Genomic DNA, 21883 nt, shown 5'->3' with positions numbered 1-21883 from the left:
CCAGCCCTGGGGCCAGCACAGGAGGGACCTGGAGCTGCTGGAGAGAGCCCAGGGCAGGCACCAGGATGAGCAGAGGGATGGAGCAGCTCTGCTGGGAGGAAAGGCTGCACAGCTGGGATTGTGCACCTGGAGAGGAGAACATTCCAAGGAGAGCTCAGAGCCCCTTGCAGAGCCTAAAGGGGCTCCAGAGAGCTGGAGAGGGACTTGGGACAAGGGTTGGAGGGACAGCACACAGGGAATGGCTTCCCACAGCCAGAGGAAGTGGGAAGGAATTATTCCTTGTGAAGGAGGTGAGGCCCTGGCACAGGCTGCCCCTGGATCCCTGGAAGTGCCCAAGGCCAGGTTGAATTAGAAACCAATTTGTAACAAACAATAATGATTCTTACTCCTGACGTAACAGACATTTCTTTTACTGGTGCCATAAATTCCCTTCTGCTGTTCCTTTAGGAAGTGTGGCCTGACAGTAATTAAGCAGTAATTGGTGTAAGAAGGCAGGAGCTGTTCCCAGTAGCTAAGTATTGTTAGAAAATAATTTCACTTATCCAATGGCATTTCAGCAATTCTAACCAATTTTGGGTTTATTATGTGCCATATGTCTGCCCAGCAGCACTTGGGATTTGGTTTAGGAAATGCAGTTGTGCTTTATTGAATGCTGCTTTTAAAATCACCTTTTCTTGCTGGCCGGGGTATATAAATATTTGTCTTTCTTTCCCATGTGTGCTACCCTCTCCCCAAGTTCTCCATAGCATCTGGTTCATCATCTCTTGTAAAAGTACAGGATTTTTGAGGAAGGGGAGGGCTGAGGTCACTTTTTTTGTTCCTGAAGGGTGAGTTTTGGCCGTAACTCAGATATGAGGAGTAACAGCTATGGCAGAGCTTAGCTGAGGTGTCTTAACTCCCTGCCACCAGCTTGGCACACAAATAAATTTTAACCAGCAGCTGCTGCTGCATACCCATGGACTAATCTGACACAATATTTTGGTTTTCCTTTATTTTTTGTGCTTTCTGCCTCTTTTTTCCTGTGGTTTAATTTATGAAAGATAGTCTTTATGACATTGGCACACAACCCTGACCATGAACTTCACCTAAGTGGGGAATCCAGGGGTTCTGCTCTTGTTTGGGAGCACAGGTGTTGAAATGACTCCTTGGTGGGAAGACAGATGATTTGTGTTTGTTGAGAAATCTCCTGATAGCCTTTAACTGTTAAAAGCTGACTTCAAAAATCTCTATCCAAAAATCTCTTCTTGAGTGATGAATGGGACTGATGGAGAGATTTAGCTCTTGGAACTATTAGATAGGGACATAATCCATTGTTGTTGGTTTGTCCTCAGCATTCCTGCTGGGATTAATGTCCTCTCCTGGTGGGTGGTGAGGAGGGAAGTGCTTTTCCTGGCTCTGAAAGGTGTAGGGCACTGTTTGTGCTGTTGCATGATGAGAGAAAATGCAGGAGTGATTTCCCAAGGAAAGCTCACAGAGGTGAGTTCATGGAAGAGATGAACCTGAAGCAGCGATGAAGTGTTGAGAGTTTCTCTTCAACTTTTGGACTGTATTAAAAGACTTTTCAAATTCTCCACAGAAACACGGGAGGTGGAAAAACATTTTGCTCCTTTTCCCTGGGAACTAGTCCTGTGCTTTCCCCAGTTGTTAGGATTTCATGAAATCCAGGGGAAATTCAGCAGAGATCTAATTACAGGACTGTAAATAATTCCTCTCTGAAGAATAACCAAGTGATTTCAGGACTCTGTGTGGAAAAGGAAGGACAGAAGAAGGATGCCATGGAGCTGTGTAGTGACTGAAGGAAAAGGGGAGCAAGGATAGATAATTCCCATATTTTCCAATGCAAGGTCTGGGCTATCAACACATGAAATAAGTTGTTACTGGGTGTTTTTTTTTTTTTTTTTGTTTTTTTTTTTGTAGCTCCTTCTTTCTTCAATTTTATTCTGTGGTCCTAATGATCTCTCCATTTGGATGCCTGATCAGCCATAGCTTTGTCCTGACTGATTGTTTTTGTCCTGACCTTTTGTTTTTGTAAGCGTGAAGAAAGATTTTGTGGGTAATTTAATTCTTTGAAAGTGGCTTTTTATTTCTTTTCCTTGTCATAGAGCTTGTATGAAAACTTCTCTTACAGATGTTAGAACACGGCTATTGTTTACTAACACCCTATTGTAGGGTCAGGAGTGGGGTGTGGAAACTAAAACCTGAGAGTTTTCTGCCTCTGTCCCTGTTCTTATTTCCAACACAGGTGAAGCCACAATTGTTTGGAAATAAAGCCAAAATTCTGCTGTACTGCAATTCCTTTTTCAAATGTAAGAGGCTCTTATTTGTTGAATGAAATTCATAGTAGCCAATTGCTTCTAGAATCTTTATTCTTTCCTCCTCTGAAGTAAGAATTCAGTTTGAATTGTTTTTCAGAGATCCCACCTTCTGTTTTGCAATTCAACCATTTGTTAGGCATTTTAAAATGCTGAAGAGAATTTAGTTTTAATACCAAATTTATGGTCAGATTGGCCATTTAATTACCTTTAGACAAAACTTTCGTATGAAATAGGAATGGGTTTGGTGTCCTGCCACAAACCAAAATTACTCTGTGTTTTGGGATGCTCTGAATTGGATTTTAGCAATGTTGTGCTGAATTATGCCATGGAATGAGGGTAAGTGGCAGTGTAAGAGGATTTTCAAACAGCAGTGGCACAAGTGATTGGAATGATGACTGTTGAGGTATTTATGTGAAGTTTTTTTGCATAATGAGAAGGGAGTGAATTATTGGGGGAGAGATAGCAATGATCCAGCTCATAAAAGCTGTGCTCAGGAGAATAATTTCATTAAATACTCCAGCAGATCAGTAAATCCTTCAGCTGCCTTTTGCAGAACAGTCAGAGTTGATGTTCTTCTGGGAGGAATTCACCTCCTGTTTCTTGCCTCCTCCCTCCACCCTGCCGTTTTGCTAAATCAATTTATTGCCTGGCAAATTCTGCAAATAAAGCTTTCCAAGGCAGTAAAGATCCCATCCACTTAGAGGCCTTTTCTCTTAATATCCTAAAAATGCTGTCATTGATCCTTGGGCTGGAGTGCGGCCTGTCCTGCCCAATCTCCTGTGACCAACCCAGCTCCCTGGGCTTTCCTGTGCTGCTATTCTCTTCATCTTGACAAGTATTTGCTGTGCTCTGTTTCCCTGTTTTCCCATCAATCCACTGATCTGACTTGGACTTTGTGCTAGGTCTCCATGACTTTGGGTTCTTTGGTATCAGAAGCCTCCTGTGTTAGTCATCTCCAAGTCAGGGGGAAAAAATTCCTTAAATAAATATCCATTTCTATACAATTCAGCCTGAGAAAAAGGAGGAACAAATATTGATTCCAGTTTATACAAGTGGGACAAGGATTTGGTGTGCTGTTAAAAAATAGAGGGAAGATGTGATTAGTTCAGCAAACAGTGTTGGAAACTTTGGTGCTGTTCAACTCCTTTGGATTATTCAGCAAAGTTTTGATTTTCAGAATTTTATCCCCCATAAATATCCTTGGAGAGTGATTCTGGTAATTCCTTACATGGTCCCAAGTCTGAGTTTGAAGTGGCTGAAAACCTGGTTTTGGGATTAGATGATCTCAAAGATTTAAAGATTTCCTCAACCCATTGTATGATTTTTTTTTTTTTTTATAATTCCTGTTAAGAAAGTAAAATATCAACCCCAAAATCTTTGAGTTCTGCTTCCTCCTTGCAATAATTTAGAAGGAGAATTTATTAATTCAGAAGGATAATTATTGATTTGAGTTGGAAAGGAATCTAGAGCAGATGCTAAGAAATTGAGTAGTTGGGTTATTTTGTGTTCTTAATGAATTTTAAAATTCAATATCTTGTTAAATTTTCAGTTTGGAGTAGAGCTTGTGTCATGGAGTGACATTGTGATGCTAATATCCCCAATCCTGTGTTCTGTTTATGTTTGATATTATGTTCTGTGCTTTCAGAACTGACTCTAAAAGTGAAAGTTTGTTTTGTCTTATCAACCAATTCACCTCCCCCCATAGTCTGTTATCTAAAAAAAGCTAGTGCTAGATGGCTTGTTTTGTTTTACTTGCTGGCTTTCACTTACTTGCTTACTTCTGCTTTTGCCTTTACTTTTGCTTGTTAGTTAGTTTAGCTAAACAGTCCAATTTTTTCCCTGGATTATTTTTTCTTTCCTTTCCCTTTCTTGAATATCACTTCAACCTGCTCCAGACTGAGACCTAGGAAACAAAACACCAAAAGCCTGTGCTTTGTGATCTACAACAACCATCCCCAGTGCCAAAGAGCAATCCCCAACACCCAGACCCAGGTGACCACTCTCAAGGAAGACTTTCTAAATTTATCATCTCTTCAAAGTAGTGAAAGAGTTTTGTTGTCATTTAGTGTTGTTGATTTTTTTTTTTTAGTGCTGAAAAGTGTTTTGTTTGTTAAATAAACAAGTTCTTTACCACTTCTCTCTGAGAAAATTCTTCCCAAACCAAATAAGTAAAGCCATAAAAGTTTATTTTCTAAGAACTCCTTCCAAGAGTTTTTCTCCCAAATTTACCCTAAACTAAAACAGCTGGTTAAATATCCTGACCAGAATACTTTGATTCAAGTATTGATTAACTTTTCTGGCTGATATTTTCCCTATTGGGCAGGCTACTCTTCAGGAGACTTGGGGGAATATTTATGTTTGGGAAGCAACCTGGGACAAGAAAAGACAAGCATTTAAATATGTCTTAAAAAAATCACTTCAAGATCCAATTTTTTTTAAGGAATTCCAATGCTGCTGAAAGTGGAGCACAGTTCCAAAGAGCAGCTGTGTGACATTGATGAGTTTCCTGGTTTTCTGTTATAAAATGGTGGGATTTAGGATGAGCTTTACCTGTAGAAGACTTAATATGTCTTGTCATTAAAAGTCATAAATGTGATAAAAATTGCAGTGGTCAGTTGGCCAAAAGCCTTTCCCTGTGAGAGTCTGTTCAAAAACAAGACTTATATTGAAGGGCACAAAACAAACACCAGGATTTTATTCCTAAAAGGGGACTTGAGCACAGAAACACAACATCCACAACTTCCCAGTGCCCTGAGGGTTTCCTGGTGGGACATCTGCTGAGCCAGATTTTGCAATCTGCCTGCATCAGATGTGTTTGCAGCCTCCTGGGGTGTTCATGATTGCACACTAAGTGATAGCTAAAGATGTAGACTTATGTTTCTGCCTCTCTGCATTTGTTCTGGAAAGGTGTAAACGATGATTAAAGCATCAGGAAAATAGTTCATGCATAAGAGATTTGAGGAGGAACTGAACAGAACTTGGAAAACACTTCAATGAGTGGAGAAGGCTCCTGTGAGGAGGTATCCCAAGATTAATTTCAGTACAAGAATAATGTTGTTTAGAGCCATGATTGAGGTCTCCTGTGCTGAGGTGATTTATGGCCACCTTGTTAACAGGAGGTGGAAGTTGTTCCAGGGTAAATCCAGGTATTGTTCCAGGGTAAATCTGCTTCTTGAGGGGGATTGGAAGAGCTGCTGCCTTCCCATCCCAATAGGTGTCCAGTCGAAGTGGCCTCTGAGGAGGTTTATCCAACTCTGGGTTCTCATGAACTTTTTTCACTTTTTTCACAGTTTTGCTCTCAGTCTTACTTTGATTTCTTCCTTTGCCACTTGACCTTTCAAACTGGTGTGGCACAACCCAAAATCCTGGCATATGGTGCTGTAGGTCTTAAAAAAATCTGCTCCTACCAAGTTTAAAACCATCTGATTCCCTCAAGATGCAATTAATGAGAAAGCACTGAAAATTTAAACTTAAGAATCAGGGAAAGGCATTGATGTCATTAGTGTAACGTTCTCTACTCCTTTGTGCCACCTCAGACTGTGTCCTTGGGTCAAGTGGCACTGCTTCTGTCTGGATCCTATTTTGGATGATTTCCCAAAGGCCTCTTTACAGATTTTGCCTTGATTTTGATGGCTTCCCTCCAAGGCTAAACATCTTATTGTTATCAGGATATTTTGTCTTGAAAGATTTTTCTTCTCAGTTTTCCCCCTTGGGGAGGAATGCCTCACATCAATTGTGTGAATCAGGAGTCAGCTCCAGAAAAAAGCTCTTTTCACTGCAGTAACATATCCCAGGGTCACTGAGGCTGGCAAATCCCTGCCAGCCCATGGAGTCCCAGCTGTGCCCAGAGCCCCAAGCACTGAGTGCCACCTCCAGCCCTTCCTGGGACACCTCCAGGGATGGGCACTCCAAAGCTCCCTGGGCAGCCCTGCCAAGGCCTGAGCAGCCTTTCCATGGAGAAATTCCTGCTGCTGTCCCAGCTGAGCCTCCCCTGGCCCAGCTTGAGGCTGTTTCCCCTTGTCCTGTCCCTGTTCCCTGGCAGCAGAGCCCGTCCCCTCCTGGCAGGAGCTGTGCAGAGCCACAAGGACCCTCCTGGGATGTGTTGTCACTTTTGGAATCAGGACATTGTTGAAACATCTGGATTTAAGCGCAAATTTCCCAAAACCTGACTGCCTTATGCTCAGGTGTAGAACCTTCCCTCTTCTCTATTGTGTACTGAGGACCAAAGTGATGGCAAAGGAGTAAAATTCAGATTAGGTGAAGTAAATTTCTTATTCCAGGCAGTTTCTTTAGCTTGGAACAAGTGGAGGGAATTGTGAGGTAACTTGCACTTCATTTATGGGCTTTTATGTGCTTTACTAAATTTATATCACAGCAGTTGGGGGCAAAATAGAACCTATCAATTAGCTACTGAATTAAGCCATTAATCTGTTCTGTTTAGTAGATATTCCTCGGAGTCACTGCATGTTTTGGAGAGGGGAACTGTGTCCCTGAACCCTATACCTGAAGTGAGGTGCACAGCACTACCTGGGGGTTCCCCCGTGGTTCCTGCAGGCATTTTGCAGAAGCCCTGAAGCCTGGGATGTCCTTGTTTTAATCTGCATAATTAAATCTATTGTTGTTTGGAGAGGAAACTACTGGGACTAGAGTGTTTTCTCTGTTCTGATAACTTCCTGAACAAGTCCGAGTGTTTAGCTGGCATGAGAGAGATTTCTTTGTGTGTGTTCTTGCTTTTATTCCTGTCTGTATTCCTCTAGGGCAGCAATATTACAGTGTCATGGGAAAAAATTTGTTGCTACAGCAGCTTTGCTGATCAAGATTTCAGTTGATGTCTGTAATGTCTCTTTCTTCCAGCAAGGAATCCTTGGGAATTTTCCTTTTCTGTGTTTTAAACTGCCAGTGGGCAAATTTAGATGGGATATTGGGCAGGAATTGTTCCCTGGGAGGGTGGGCAGGCCCTGGCACAGGGTGCCCAGAGCAGCTGGGGCTGCCCCTGGATCCCTTGCGGTGTCCAAGGACAGGTTGGGCATTGGCACTTGGAGCAGCTTGGGATAATGAAAAGTGGGACTGGATGGGTTTTGACATCCCTTCCAGTCCAAACCAGTCTGATTTCTGAGGTAGGTTTGGATTTTTTGGGTTTCTTGTGTTTGACAAAGGAGTGCCAGGTCCCCCAATGTCCTTCCTGTGTCCTTGTCCTTCTCTGGTGTCTCTTTTTTGAAATGATGGCAGCAGACCCTTTTTTTAATGCTCCAGGGGTTTCCTATTGTCCTATATAATGTCATTCTAATTTAGTTCCTCTTCCTCTCCCTCCTAATGTTCCCCAGCATTTTGTTTACTTCAGCTCAGTACCCTCAGCCCTCCTTCTGCCACCTCCTCAGAGGGAAAATAGCTGAAAAGCTGACAAATTCCTAATCCTTCTCTGCACACATGAATATCTTATTTGTCCCAGTGTGCCTTTTTATCCAAATGAAGATCCCTTTCCCAAGCTGCCCAGGTATGCAGTGCATTTAGATCCTCACAGAGCTGCTGACAACCCCCTGTTTGTGGCCAGGGCTGAACTCTGGAGCTGGCAGACTTTCACCTGGCACTTAATTCTGCACTCTGACACCTTCCCCTCCTCACCCAGCGGTAGTAAAGTGCATGGGCCAGCTCATCTGGCCTCTTAGCTCGTAGTTTTCTCTTGTTTTTACAACTGAATTGTGCTAAAATGGTGTTTCCTGCAGTTCAGCCTTTTATTTTGGACAGCCAACCTCACGCCCCACAGGGCTTTCCTTTCTCTCCCATCTCTCTTTACACATTTCAGAAGAAAAGCCACAAAAATTGAGGGAACAGATTCTAAGTACCCCTAATTTCACGCCTGCTGCCAATCCGATGGAATACGTGCCTGGGATGAAAGGCATCTCTTCTGACACCGAATAAAACGAATTTAATCTTCACATTTTAACTTTAGAATGTATGTTTCTTGTAATTCTGTTGTTAGGCTCATGCTGCCAGGGCATTTTGTCTCTCCTCAACCTGGCAGCCCTCAGGACACTGTGGACACAGCCCCAGGAGGGGACACATCACTTCCCTGGGCACTGCTCACCTGTAGACACCTGCAAACCACAGGGATGCTTCTCCCCTTTTCTTCAACGCAGCTGTCTCAGGATCATGTCCAGAACTCCACCCTCTCTCCTGCAGGAATAATCATGACTTCCAAGTCTGCTCCCCCTCCCTGACTTCAGCAGTGAGCAGGAATCTGTGCTGGGTGTCACCAGTTCTGTTTGGTGACAGTAACAGCCACGCTGGCATCTCTCAGGTCACCCCTGTGCTAAAATTCCTTCTTGCAGTGCTGTGGGCAGAGCAGCTTCCAAGATGGATTGGCATTGCTCCCTCTTCCTTGGAAAAGGAAAGCCATGAGAAGGCTGAGCTAGAACAGAGCCAGACAGGGTTAAAGAATAAAGCAGGAATTTATTAAAAGGATCTCCTCAATGGATCCGCCTTGGGCAGCCCAAGAGCCCAGCCAGGGCTGCACCCAAAATGAACCAAAATGGTCCCAAAATGCACAAGCGCTCCCGGGGGCTCTCACTTTTATAAGTTCTTCTCCATTTGCACATTGGAGTTCATTGTCCAATTACAGCCCCAGCCCATGAAGTCCCATCCTGCTAGTTTATCTCTTCACCATGGTTTTTACTTTTTGGGCCTGGAGCTTCTAACAGTTGTCCTTGGTCCCCAGCTAGAGAAGGAATTGTTTTGTCTCCATACTCTGTGAAGAGAGCTCACCATCCCTTAATGTGAAGCCCAGAACTGCACACTAAAGCAGCACAGAATCTGAAAAATATAAAAGATAAAACTTAATGCATCATGGCCCAGCTGCCCATCATGAACTTTATCTCTTGTGTTTTCTTTCCACCTGAGTGCCTTGGGTGCTCTCTCTTCTGTGCTCTTGTCTGATGGTGAGGGGATTTTTATTCTGGCATCTCTGCTGCTGAACCTTGGGCCAGTTTATGTTGCTGCAGGTACAAGAGGTGGCTTCCCTTGTTTGTGAAGGTTGGTTTATTATCACAGGATCCCAGAATGGATTGGGTGGGAAGGGACCTTAGAGCCCATTTTGTTCCACCCCTGCCATGGGCAGGGATACCTTCCACTGTCCCAGGCTGCTCCAAGCCCTGTCCAGCCTGGCCTTGGGCACTGCCAGGGATCCAGGGGCAGCCCCAGCTGCTCTGGGCACCCTGTGCCAGGGCCTGCCCACCCTGCCAGGGAACAATTCCCTCCCAGTATCCCACCTTTTTCCGTTTAAAGCCATTCTGCCTCATCCTGGCATTCCAGGTCCTTTTTCAAACTCCTTCTCCAGCCTCAGAGGTTCAGATCTGATTTCTGAACTTGTGATGATGCCCTGGCAGGAATGTGGGGCTTCACTGATGGGCTGTGGGGAGGTCACTGAGTGTCCACGCTGTGCTGGCTCTTTCCAGCCTATTCACCTGCAGCAGCTCAACCTAAGCTCTTCCCAACGCCAGGTTTTTTAATGGATCTTATGGAAATGTCAGCTCAGTACTAACAAAAATATCAAGTAGGAGGATGAAAAGTGAGTGGAGGAGGGGGAGAATGTTATCAGGAACCTGTGACCGTGTGCAGGCTGTCCATTCCTGGAGTGATCTCTGCATTTTTGAGTGCATTTCCTTGTTTGTTTTTGTCCATTCTCCCACATCTGGCCTCAGTCAGAGACACTCTTGTGACCTTGTGTGAGTGTAAGGGTGCTTTTCATTTAAGGACTGACAGAAAGCAGCATTGTTTTTTTCTTTGTGACATGTTACAGGAAATTGGTGAAACAATATTATTTACTTTGACAGTTTTGAAATTTGAGAGCAGCCCACTTCTAAAACATTCCTTGGAGTGATGTGTCATTGCTGGGTTGTTAAGCTCTGGTATTCCTGGATTTCCTTTAAGAATCTTACTGCTACTTGGACATCTTAATAGTTTTTTTTTAATATAAACATTGGTAAACCCATTTGGGCTGATCTTTTAGAAATAACCACCAGCACAGGCCCTATGAGTATCTAAAGTATCTAAACAATGAAATGTTTTGTGCCCAACAAAACTGCTTAACCCATCCCAAGGGATGTGTTGCATTTACACTCAGGAAATTTGCTGGAGCCATTTGAAATGCAGAATTGGGGTCTTTGTTGTGCATCACTTCCCCTGTGGCTGTTACCTCTTTCTGAAGGTTTGCTGGTGTGGAAGTGTCTCTGTTGCACACACTGGGGGTGAGCTGCAGTGCTCTTCCCTGGCTTTTCCCTGTTTCTTAACCAAACCTGGGCTGAGCCCCAGCATGGGCAGCAGGGGAGGGGGGGATTCTGCCCCTCTGCCCCTGTGCTCAGGTGAGACCCCACCTGCAGAGCTTCCCCAGCCCTGGGGCCAGCACAGGAGGGACCTGGAGCTGCTGGAGAGAGCCCAGGGCAGGCACCAGGATGAGCAGAGGGATGGAGCAGCTCTGCTGGGAGGAAAGGCTGCACAGCTGGGATTGTGCACCTGGAGAGGAAAAGCTCTGGGGGGACAAAATTGTGGACTTGCAGGGCCTGAAGGGGCTACAGGAAATAATAGAGATTTTGGACAAGGGCCTGCAGTGGCAGTTCAAGGGGGCATGGCTTCCCACTGCCAGAGGGGAAGTCTAGGTGAAATACATGGAAGAAATTCCTCCCTGGCAGGGGTGGGCAGGCCCTGGCACAGGGTGTCCAGAGCAGCTGGGGCTGCCCCTGGATCCCTGGCAGTGCCCAAGGCCAGGCTGGACAGGGCTTTGAGCAGCCTGGGATGGTGGAAGGTCTCCCTGCCCATGGCAGGGGTGGCACTGGATGATTTTTAAGTTTCCTTATGACCCAAACCAGTCGTAGATTCACACCCAGGACTGAGTTCAATGAGAGGCAAATTTTGTGGGCCGAGTTGTCTCAGCTCAGCAGGGAGGAGCAGTTGTCCCTTCCCATGGATGAAGGGATCCACAACATCTCTGCCAACCCAAACCATTTCTATACACCACTAATCCCTGCCATGTGTAGCCTACCTCAGGCTTGAAATCAGGTCCCTGTAGCAATCTGAAAATCCCTGTGCTTGCACTTCTCCCAAAGTCATCTCCATAACTTTACTGTCTCCACAATCTCTTGTAAGATCCCATCTTTACCTCTCTTCCTCAGAAGCCATTTCTTGCTGGATATTTGGCCAAGGAGACACCAGAGCAGATCAAAACCCACATGTGGGTGTTTAAATCCATCCCCAGCAGCTCTGGTAGGCACTCAGATCCAGCTGTCCCTGGATGAGTGCCTTGTGCCCATCCTGGTGTCCCAGCAGGTGGACACACCCCAGCTCTGAACACCTGGATCACCTGCAGGTCCAGCAGAACAAAAAAAAAAAAAAAAATAAAAGCTGGAAATGCCACACCAGTTCCTGCTTTCAGCAGTGGGCAGGAGCACTTCTGAGAGCCTGGAAGGGTGGAAGAGAAGGATTTGCTTGGGAGATTTGGAGGCCAAGTGTCTTGGAAGAGCCAGCCTGGGTGGATGAGAGCTGTGGTTGTTCTGGAAACTTAAGGAAAGCTGAGATGGAGAAATTCCAGGAAGGGGATTGCTGAGTGTTGGGGGTTGATGATCAGCAGTGAGGTGTGTGAGGATATCTGGAGAAACAGAGGTTCAGGAGATGGATTTATGTAATTGCCAGAGGGCTGAAAAACAGCTGGAGGGATGAGGAGATTCAGAAGGTGGAATGGTTGAATAGAGATGGATAAATCATGGGATTATAGAATGGTTTGGGTTGGTTAAAGCCCATCTTATCCCACCCTCTCCCATGAGCAGGGATACCTTCCACTATCCTAGGCTGTTCCAACATGGTCATAGACACTTCCAGAGATCCAGGGGGAGCCACAGCTTCACTGGGGCAGTGAAGAGATTCCAGTTTTGTGAAGCCTGTTAAAAGCATCAAAACATGAGTAAAGATTTAGCTACCTCCTTTCCTTCCTGGCCAACAAGCTCAGAAATCAATCCAAACAAAATCAAAACATGTAATCACCTCAGTTATGCTGCGTGCCTATTAAGAAGTGACAAGAGGGATTTTTAAGGGTAAGACTCCCCCCAAAAAATATTGGGAAGGAAAATCCTGGAGCCAGAGGAGTGAATGTGCTTAAAGCTTGAGAGATGTGGTGTCAGACGAGGGAAAGCCTGGAGAGCGGGAGGGTTGGGAGAGGCTGTTCAGGAATGATGGGGACAGGTGGGTTTGATGTGGAGAACAGACAGGGAAGGAGGAGATGGGGGAATGCAAGAACCCCTTTGGGGCTGGGGTGCTGTTGGATGGGAGCAGGAGGCAACTGGAGGCAAAAAGGAGGTGCAGAACAGCCGGGATGTCCTTGAAATAATGAAAATCTGGCCTGGGGCTCTGTTAACAGATTCCAATCCAGCTGAGGAGGATTCCCAAGAAAACTGAGGTGTGAGAGAGGGCTAAATGCACCAGGTTGGATATCTGAGGTTGCTTGTGTTGAAACCTCCTTGTGCACGTGGCTCAGGGTTAAATCTGTGATTTAAGCACAGAATGTGGTCACTGATAATGTACCAAGGAGCTGATAAGGATGGAACTTCTGATTTCCTGCTCTTTTCTAGAGGAGAAACATGAATTGATGGGAAAGGGCTGCATTTAGGCTGGGTTTTGCTGAAGAGCCTGGTCCCTGGAGGACAAAAGCCACAAGGGGAGTGTCCCTGGATTACTGGGGTCATAGCAAGTGGCACTGGTGGCAGAAGGAATATTTGGGATTGATTGGGAGTGTCCCCAAGGTGTGGCTCCTGTACAATAATGGGATGTGCTTTGGTTTTTAGGGGACTTGTGGCAGCTCTCTGGCTTAACTTCCAAAGCCAGGCCTAACTTCTGGGCCTGTCATCTCCAGTACCAAAACCTTCAACTGGTTTTGGAAGTGGCTGGATGAAATCTCTGCTCAGAGGGTGCACACGTTAATTCTGACACTTTGTGCACTGAGTTACTCAAGCACAGCTCCTGCTCCTGCCACTACTCCAGGGTGTATTTAACACTAGTCCTGCTGTAGTGGCTACAGACAAGTGTATAAACACCCATTTCTAGAAAACTGACAAGTGTTGTGTATTTATTTTTACAAAATTTAAATTAAAATCGTCTCAGAGAAGGGAAGAGGTAGCATATAAATTCTACTTGACAAAATGCCATTTTCTTCAATAAAATGAATACACTTAATTTAAATTTAATTAATCTGGGTCATGTTCAATGTCCAGTTTAGTTTGGGATGTTTCCATTTTTATAACACCAGTCAGTTTTTCAGCCATAAATGTGGAGCCAGTTCCTGGTGTCCTGCAAGGAGCACTCAGAGGGGCTCCTGACAAAACATTTCCTGGTGTCAGAGAGATTTTACCCCTTGGACTCTCTCCTTTGTGTTATATAATCCTAGGGAGAGATCCTTGGAGAGAAACTGCTCTGGCAAGGGAGAAATGGAGAAGTTTTTGGAATGGAATCCGATACCTGTCTTGCAGAAAAGGCAATTAAACTAATCTTTGGACTTTTCTATCAAATTATATGTTAATTACTAGCACTTTAATGTACAATTTTAGCTGCGTGTGCATATTTTGTGAAGGCAAGGGTTATTGAAGAATGAACTGAGCTACACCTGCCTAATATGGGTTGTATTTCTTTTAATCTTTTTATGTTAATGTTATTTTTCAGCTGAAGTCTCCTGGCTCTGATATCAGGTTTAGAATATCTTTGCTCTCTTCTTTCTGCAGGTACTATCTGCACAGCAGGAATTTCAAATGAACAGTGTCACTGCCAAACAGCTTCTTTTGTGACTCAAAACCTTCTGTGAAAACAATATTTTATAGGTGAAGTCCATACACAGGGGCTGGAAACAAGAATAAATAAATTCACAATGCGTGAAAAAAGGGGTTTGTGGACAGGAATGAATGATGAAGAGCTGTAATCCTGTTAATCCATCCAATAGCTGCATTGCTTGTTAAAAAGACAGGAAATAAATCACTGCTAGTGATGGAATCAGGAAACAAAAATGCCTCTCTCTCCTTTTCTCAGTTATCCCATAAAATTAATTTCTATTTTTGTGAGTTTAGTTGAGTTTTCTCAGTGCAAACCTTCCATCTATTTATCAATCTTCTTTGTTCAGTGGGAATCAGCAGCATTAAATAGTTTTAATCCCTTTAAATCATCATCTGTAGGACGTTCTGCTGGCAGGAGGGTGGGGAAGTACCCCTGGAGTGTCTGGAAAGCAGAGCTTTAAGGCTCCTTCCAGCCCAAACCATTCTGGGATTCTCTGGCTACCACTGGTACACAGAAGTGGAAAATAACTTTATAATTGATGTGATGTAGGAAAACAGCTGGTTTGGGGTTTTTGGGGGTGCAACATTGAAATAAACTTAGAGAGTTGCACATTGAAGAAAAAAATGGCTTTTTAATGAACTTTTACCTTGCATCTTTCCCAGGCAGGCCCAGGAGCAGCTGTGGTGTTCTCACTGAAGTTTGAAATTACTTTTTTGAGCTTTTTGAGGCTTTGGCTTTGCAGTGGCAGCTCATTGACTCTTAGAGAGTCATTTCTGCAAGAAAGGCACAGAAAATATGAGGCTTAAAGAGTGGGGCAAGAAAAGGAACAAAACCAGTAGCCCTTAAAATAATGGGGGCAAGCAGAAATATTTGAAGATAAATTATTTCAATGTAGATACAGAAAAAATGCAGAGGAATTTCAAGTTGCTGGTGAAATTTTACTTCAGCTCGTCATATAAATTGTAGCTTTTCCTTGTTCTTGTGTCTTTGCTTTCTAAAAATGCTGCCTCCAAATGAGGGCAAAAATTCAAGTTTGGTAACACAAGGAAAAGGGACAGATGCAGCATCAATGTTCCACTTTTTAAATGTGTTTATTTATGTGGAACAGTCCCAGCAGCTGGGAAAAGGGAATTGAGGCGGGAGCAGGTTTGGTCTTGAAATTTCATCTTAAAAATTTTCATGTTCCTGAAAGGTTTTATCCAAGAGAGGAAGATGATAAAATCCAACTCAACTGTGCCCGTCCCAGAGCATGAGAACACTTTAATAGGATTGAGCAAATCCAAGAGTCCATAGGCTCAAACACTCCTCAAGAAGTGTCAGTGAAATAAAGCCTGGAGTAGTGTCTGGATTTTTGGAACCTCCAGAGCTGGAAGAAGGGCTGGATTTGCACTGTAAATTATTCACTGTAGCACCAGCACAGCCAAATATTTGCTTATGCTTGAATAATTCTTCAGGAAAGCATTTAAGCAGATATTTGACTTCAGCAAACAGAGTTAGTGGCATGTGCAGCTGAATCAGAGCCAGAACTGGTTTTAACTCGAAGGTGAAATCTTCCTTGCCTGGCTTTTCTCCTAGTTGGAGGGGGCTGTGAGATGGGATCTGGGACTGGGCACGGCAGGAAGGCTGTGGGATGATATATTCGCCCTTCCAGGATGCTCCAAGCTACCAGAGGTGATTGCCGAGCTCCTGAGCTGGAATTAGGTTTTATTTTTGTGGTTAAGCCCAGCTGAGGCTGTTCTCCAGCCTAACAATGTGTTCTGGATGTGCCCCAGCAGTGAGAGGGGCTCAGGGCATGGGAACAGGGCTGTGAGCTGATCTTCAGCCTTCCAGGATGTCCCAAAGTGCCAGAGGTGATCTCTGAGCTGGAATGCTGGAATTCAGGTTTCTTTTTCTGCTTGAGCCCCAGGTGAGGGTGTTTTCCAGCAGGTGTGTCCCACCAGTGACAGGGCCTCAAGGCCTGGGTGTGGAAGGGACCTTGTGGGATGAAATTCGCCTTTCCAAAATGTCCTGAGCTACCAGAGGTGATCCCTGAACTAGAATTAGGGTTTGGTTTTGTGGTTAAGCCTCAGCTCAGGGTGTTTTCCAGGAGATGTGCACCCCCAATGAGAGAGGCTCTGGACCTCCTCATCAGGAGTAACCCCCCTGAGATATTCCATGGAATTCATGGATATGAGTTGCATAGCAGGTGAGGTGACTCAAGTGTTGAACAGCACTGTGAGGAGAAACAGATTTGGGTTTTTTTTGGTGTGTCTGTTTTGTGGTTAAATAATCTTCTAGAAGCTTTTTGCTCGTGCTGGCACTTGAACAGAATTGTTTGGGTGGCAAAGAGCAAACATTTGGGACACAGTTTTTGATGAGCTGTAGTTTTACCTAAGGAGCACTGTCAGACTCTAAAGCAAGTTCCTCTCCTTTTTGGCTTCTGTAAGAGGCTTTTTCCTCCTGTTTTACTGGCATTTCTGATTTATTATGGTACCACTTCTCCAGAATAAGCATTTGCACTCCCTATTTTATGTCTACAAACTTTAAGAGAGTTCAGCTGATCAGTAATAATGATGACCCTTATAAAAACCCACTATAATTTTTTCCTGTGTTAAAGCAATTCAGTTGCATCAACCTTTAAAAACTAAATACTTTTGAAGATTTATCACAATTGTAGGGTGCAAAGAGCATCCCCACTGAGCAAAGTGGGTCACTCCTGATGCTTGAAGGAGTTCAGGCTTGTTGAGTAAATAATAGCACAGATATAAATGGATATTTAATTCCTTTTTAAATGTTGACTTACTCATCCAGCCACAGCAGTTTCTCAGGAACCACTGTTTTTGACATATACATTAAATAGCAAATATTTGTTGATGTCTTATGAATTAATAATGCTCACTTAGTGATTTCTGTTGAAGTCTGTCAGGGTTTTGAACCCACTGTAGGAGCAAGAACTGCAAATTGTTTGCCTACAAATTGTATTCAGATGTGCTGCTCGTGGAGAACAGCCAGAAAATGTTGCTGGTGGCAGTTTGGGTGGTGTGGGCACCCCCATAGTCCATGTTTTCTATGGAATTTGGTGTGGCACTTCTGCTGTGAGGGAGCCAATGGCTCTGGCTTGTGGCAAACCTGCCCCCAAATGTAGATTTTTAATTTTTGTTTCCCCCACTGGATTATTTCAAGTAGTCAAGAAAGATGTGGGACAGGTCCAGAGGAGGCCATGGAAATTGTCCAAGGGTGGAGCCCCTCTGCTCTGGAGCCAGGCTGGGAGAGCTGGGGGTGCTCCCCTGGAGAGAAGCTCCAGGGAGAGCTCAGAGCCTAAAGGGGCTCCAGGAGAGCTGGAGAGGGACTGGGGACAAGGGATGGAGGGACAGGACACAGGGAATGGCTCCCACTGCCAGAGGGCAGGGATGGATGGGATATTGGGAATTAGGAATTGTTCCCTGGCAGGGTGGGCAGGCCCTGGCACAGGGTGCCCAGAGAATGGTTATTTCTTTTGACCAAGGCATGTTCCTCCCTGCACCAGCTTCTATTGAATGTGAAGTTTTATATCCTGTAATAACACCAGATCTAAAAAAAATAATTATTGGAAGTCATATTATTGTTCCTGTAAATATATTCAAAGTGCTTGGATGTCATAACTCAGATTAGTTTACCTTCATCATCTCTTAAAATATAAAAAAAGAATATTTTTTCAGGAAAATACTGAGTCTTGTAGACATTTTGTGTGTCTTTACAGATCTTCCTTCTCTCATCAATTCATAGTTTTTCCTTGCCCTGTCTGGAGTTCAACCTTATTTCTTAGAGGTTGTCAACCTTCTGGAACTATGGGGTAAATTGTGATTTGTTCTGAGCTATTTCTAAGTTAGTAGAATCATTTGAACTTAATAGTGTCATTTTCTGTACTTTATACTCCTGGCTTTTGGGAATTTTATTTGTTTTGTTGTTTTTAATTTTTTTTTCCTGGTATAAATTGAAGGAAAAATCATGATTTTTCTTCTGTTGTAGTCCAGTTGCATAGAGAGTTGCTTATTCTGGGAGCAGCAGTGTTGCTATCCTTGTGGTTTAACTTGACATTTCATCAAAATCAAAAATAAATCTGTCAAGGTTCCATCCTAAAAAATCTCTCAGGAGCAGACTCCACTCAAGGGTGTCAGCTGAGCTCTGAATAATTTTCTAAAATAGAACATCGTGATTGGAGAGCTAGATTTATTTTGTTTTTCAAGGTTGTAAAATCAAATATTGGAAGCCTCAGAAGTGAGCTTGTGCACTTCTTTTTAGGTCTGATAACACCTAAAATCCCTGTTAGGATGGGATTTTTTTCCTTAGACTGACCTGAAGACACCAAGAGTCTCCTGAACTTCTATATTCTGAGATTTGAGGTGTAAAATGTTGGAGGCAGATACCACCTAATGGAATAATACTGCTTCAAGTGGAAAAGCAGTTGAGCCCAGTTCCTTCAAGAACTTTTGTTAACAGGGGAGCAAACAGTGGTGAAACACGGAGAAGTTCCCATCCCCAAAATTCCCAGGAGGTTTGATAATGAAGATTAACTGGAGTCTATTTGGGTAATATGGAAACAGCAGATTTCAAAGTACAAGTAGTCAGCAGGAATAGATCATGGTAAAAGTCCTTTTGGTTTTGGTGGTTTGTTTGTTTTTTGGTTTTTTTTTTTTTTTTTTTTTGTTTGTTTTTTTTATTATTATTATTTTGAAGGTGCTGTTGCAAATTCCAGAATGACTTTGGAATGGGCGAAGTGGAAGCTTGGATGACAGTAACCAAATGAGCATTTGGGAAGGAGAAGAGAGGGGAAAAGAGCCTTTTGAGCAATTCTGGTCTCCTATCACATGGGAATAATAGTTCCTTTGGGAAGAGTCTGGAATTCTGCTTTGATCTGTCTCGAACTTCCATTTTGCCACAAATTCCCATTTGAGCTGTCAGGGTTGCTGTCTCCTCTCTGAGGTTGTTCCCTTCAATTCCCTGGGAGAAGGGAGGAGAATAGTGAGGAGAAGGGAGCTGGGTCTCCCAGGGAATAAGTTGAGAGGATGGCAGGAAACGGCCTCAAGTTGTGCTGGGGGAGGTTTAGATCAGATATTAGGGAAAGGTTCCTGATGGAAAGGGTTGTAAAGCACTGGAAGGGGCTGCCCTGGGGCAGTGGTGGAATCTCATCCTTGGAAGTGTTCAAGGCACGTGTGGATGTGGCATTTGAGACATGGGTTAGTGGTGACCACGGTGGTGCTGCTTGGAGTTAAGGTGTGGATGTGTTAATGTGTGAGAAAACAGAATTTGTCTTTTCACAATGGACTTGTGAGAGTTTTTAGAGAGTTGTAGAGAAACTATGATAACTTGTTAGTATAAACAACCTGCAGGTGGTGTTTTCCTACTCTGTTTTTCTGTTATTCTCAAGGACTGTGAGAAAAATGTTTTTCTAAGTAGCCAATCAAGTAGAATGTGTCAGACCTAGTTATAAAAGAAGAGAACTTTCATGTTAAAAGTGCTGTTGTGTGAACCAGCCTGATTATGCATTTGTGCCATTTCTTGCTCAATGGTGACATGAAAGACCTGAATGGTCTTTTCCAACCTGAAGAATTCTATGACTCCACAATTCCCAGCTGGAATTTGGTCAGAAACAGCTGTAGAAAGGAAGAGGAGCAAGGAGAATGCTTTGCATGGCTTGAATTCCTGGGTTCTGTGACTTGCAGCTGCTCTGTTGAATCAAACATTGGTCTGAAATGGGAATGAACAGCCCCATGAGATCTCTGCTGGGGCTTCACTTGTTTGATGGCCAATGTTGAAGTTCTTCCTGGAATTGCTGCTGCCTGTTGCAGCCTGCACCAACCTCCTGCTGCTGGACAGGTTGGGAAGAGTCCAGCCTGCAGGAAGGTTGAGCTTGGAAAAACCTCTCTCCATCCATAACCCCTGGATGAGAAGTGGTGTCATGTGTTCAGTGTAGACTTTGAAATGGTTTTGCTGCTTTCCTTTATTTCTGCAGAATGTTGGTATTAAAATCCAATAAAGTCACCTGCAATTTATGGCTTTTATAAAGGGAAAAAAGCTGTGCTTGCTGTGAGGGAGCCTCATAAATCACAAGATAGTCTCATTGAGTTTGGGAAAAAACTCCCATGTCCTGGAGGTAACACACATGTGAGCTGTCCTGCAAGCAAACTCAAGATACATACATATATAAAAAAATAATATTAATATTATTACATTTATTTATTATCATAAATATTGTTGTGTTTGTTATTATAAAGATATTAATACAATAATAATACTATAGATATAATATATTTCATCAACCACCTAGGAACTTAAAATACTTGAATAAATATGGGCCACTCCATCTGGTTTATTACATTTCCCTACTTGCTCTTCTTCTCCTGTGGGAAAAAAAAACCCACAGGTTTTCCTCAAACTCTTGGCACACAATTGTTTCACTAGTTTATTTGATTTTTTTAATAAATGCAGCTATTTTTTATACAATAACTCTGCTTGTATTGCTGAAAATCTCTCTTCATTCTGTGCTCCTGTCATTGTATTTATCTCAAACTTTTTAAATTTGAAGGAATATTTTAAAATAATTCATTTCTGGGCTGCAGAATTGTGCTAATTTTTTTTATTAGAACCATGAACCAGAGCTTTTTTAAACTAATGTTGTGCACTCCAGGTATACTCTGGAGTTCAGTCAGACCTGTCTTGGGGATTTTGGTGGAGAATTTTTTTGTTTGGGTGGGTTTTGTTTGTTTTGGGGGCCTGGAGGGGGAAGGAAGAGGGTTGTGGGGTTTTATTTGTGTTTTTATTTTTCTTGAGGGGTTTCTTTGTTTTGTTGGGGGTTTGTTTGTTTGTTTGCTTGCTTTTTGGTTTTTTGTTCGTTTTGTGGATTTTTTTTTGGTATGTTTGTTTTTCTTTTTTTTTTTAAATTTTACTTTGTTGCTTGTAGGGGTCTTTTTGGTCTGGTGTTTTTCTCATTTTCCTGGACACAACCCCACAGCCTCTGTCCTTAAAGAAGGCCATCCTTAGGGATCATTCCCATTTTTCCCAGGCAATGCCTTTGAACCCTGGGTCCCTCTGGCATTTTGCAGTGAACCCTCATTTTAATCAGTGCAATTCCTCTGCTACAGTTGCTTCTCCAAAGTTCTTGAAAGCAGGAAGGATACCATAAATACTTTATTGCAGGGAAGTTATGGAAATCAGGCCTGATTTAAGCCAGAACTTTGCATTTTCTTGACTTGGAGCACTGTGCATGCACAGTTATCGAGCTAATGACTACACACATCTTGATTAATGCTAATGGGGTTCTCCTTCCTTATTTTATTTATTTTTGTGACTGAAACAATACCATGCTCTTAGAGACTGCATATCCCCTATGAAAGAGTTCGTAGTGGCTCAGCTTTGTGCAGGTGGAGTAACAAATGTGTCAAATCCCTCTTTTCCAGCTCTGCCTTGAGTGAAGTTTGACAGAAAATGCTCCAGCAGCTTTGTCTCTGGAAATGGTTCACCGTGGGGACGGCACTCGCTGCTGTCCTGGCCTGGGCTCTGGCCCAGAATGATGAAGGTAAGGGTTTGCGTGAGGGGTGGAGCTGTGGGAGGGCTGGGATGCCTCTGGAATTTCATTGGAATGGTTTTTTGCCACCCCAAAATTCTTACTTGAAATAGTTTGTTAGGAAAAGAGGCTGAAAGAAAGGTCTGGGTGTGTTTTATGTTTCATGGCTGCAGCATCTAGTGATGATTGCATTTCCTGAAGCTGTTGGTTTAGCAGGCAAGATAAAATCTTCAGTTATGGTTAT

At 43.5% G+C, this 21883-nt stretch overlaps 1 protein-coding gene across 18 annotated transcripts in view; it reads left to right on the top strand.

Annotated features, from left to right (window-relative positions):
* Positions 1 to 21883, top strand: part of LOC110473259 (protocadherin-15) — a 632634-nt gene that overhangs the window by 349269 nt on the left and 261482 nt on the right. For all 18 annotated transcript variants that reach the window (XM_085583141.1, XM_085583131.1, XM_085583143.1 and 15 more), the window contains one exon: positions 21533 to 21651. In XM_085583141.1, coding sequence (XP_085439267.1) covers positions 21561 to 21651 — 91 coding nt within the window. In that variant the 5' untranslated portion in view covers positions 21533 to 21560. The remainder of the gene's footprint in view (positions 1 to 21532; positions 21652 to 21883) is intronic.

Source organism: Lonchura striata, chromosome 6 (assembly GCF_050655825.1).
Source record: "Lonchura striata isolate lonStrDom1 chromosome 6, ASM5065582v1, whole genome shotgun sequence".
NCBI lineage: Eukaryota > Metazoa > Chordata > Aves > Passeriformes > Estrildidae > Lonchura > Lonchura striata.
This window is presented reverse-complemented; position numbering and strand designations above follow the sequence as displayed.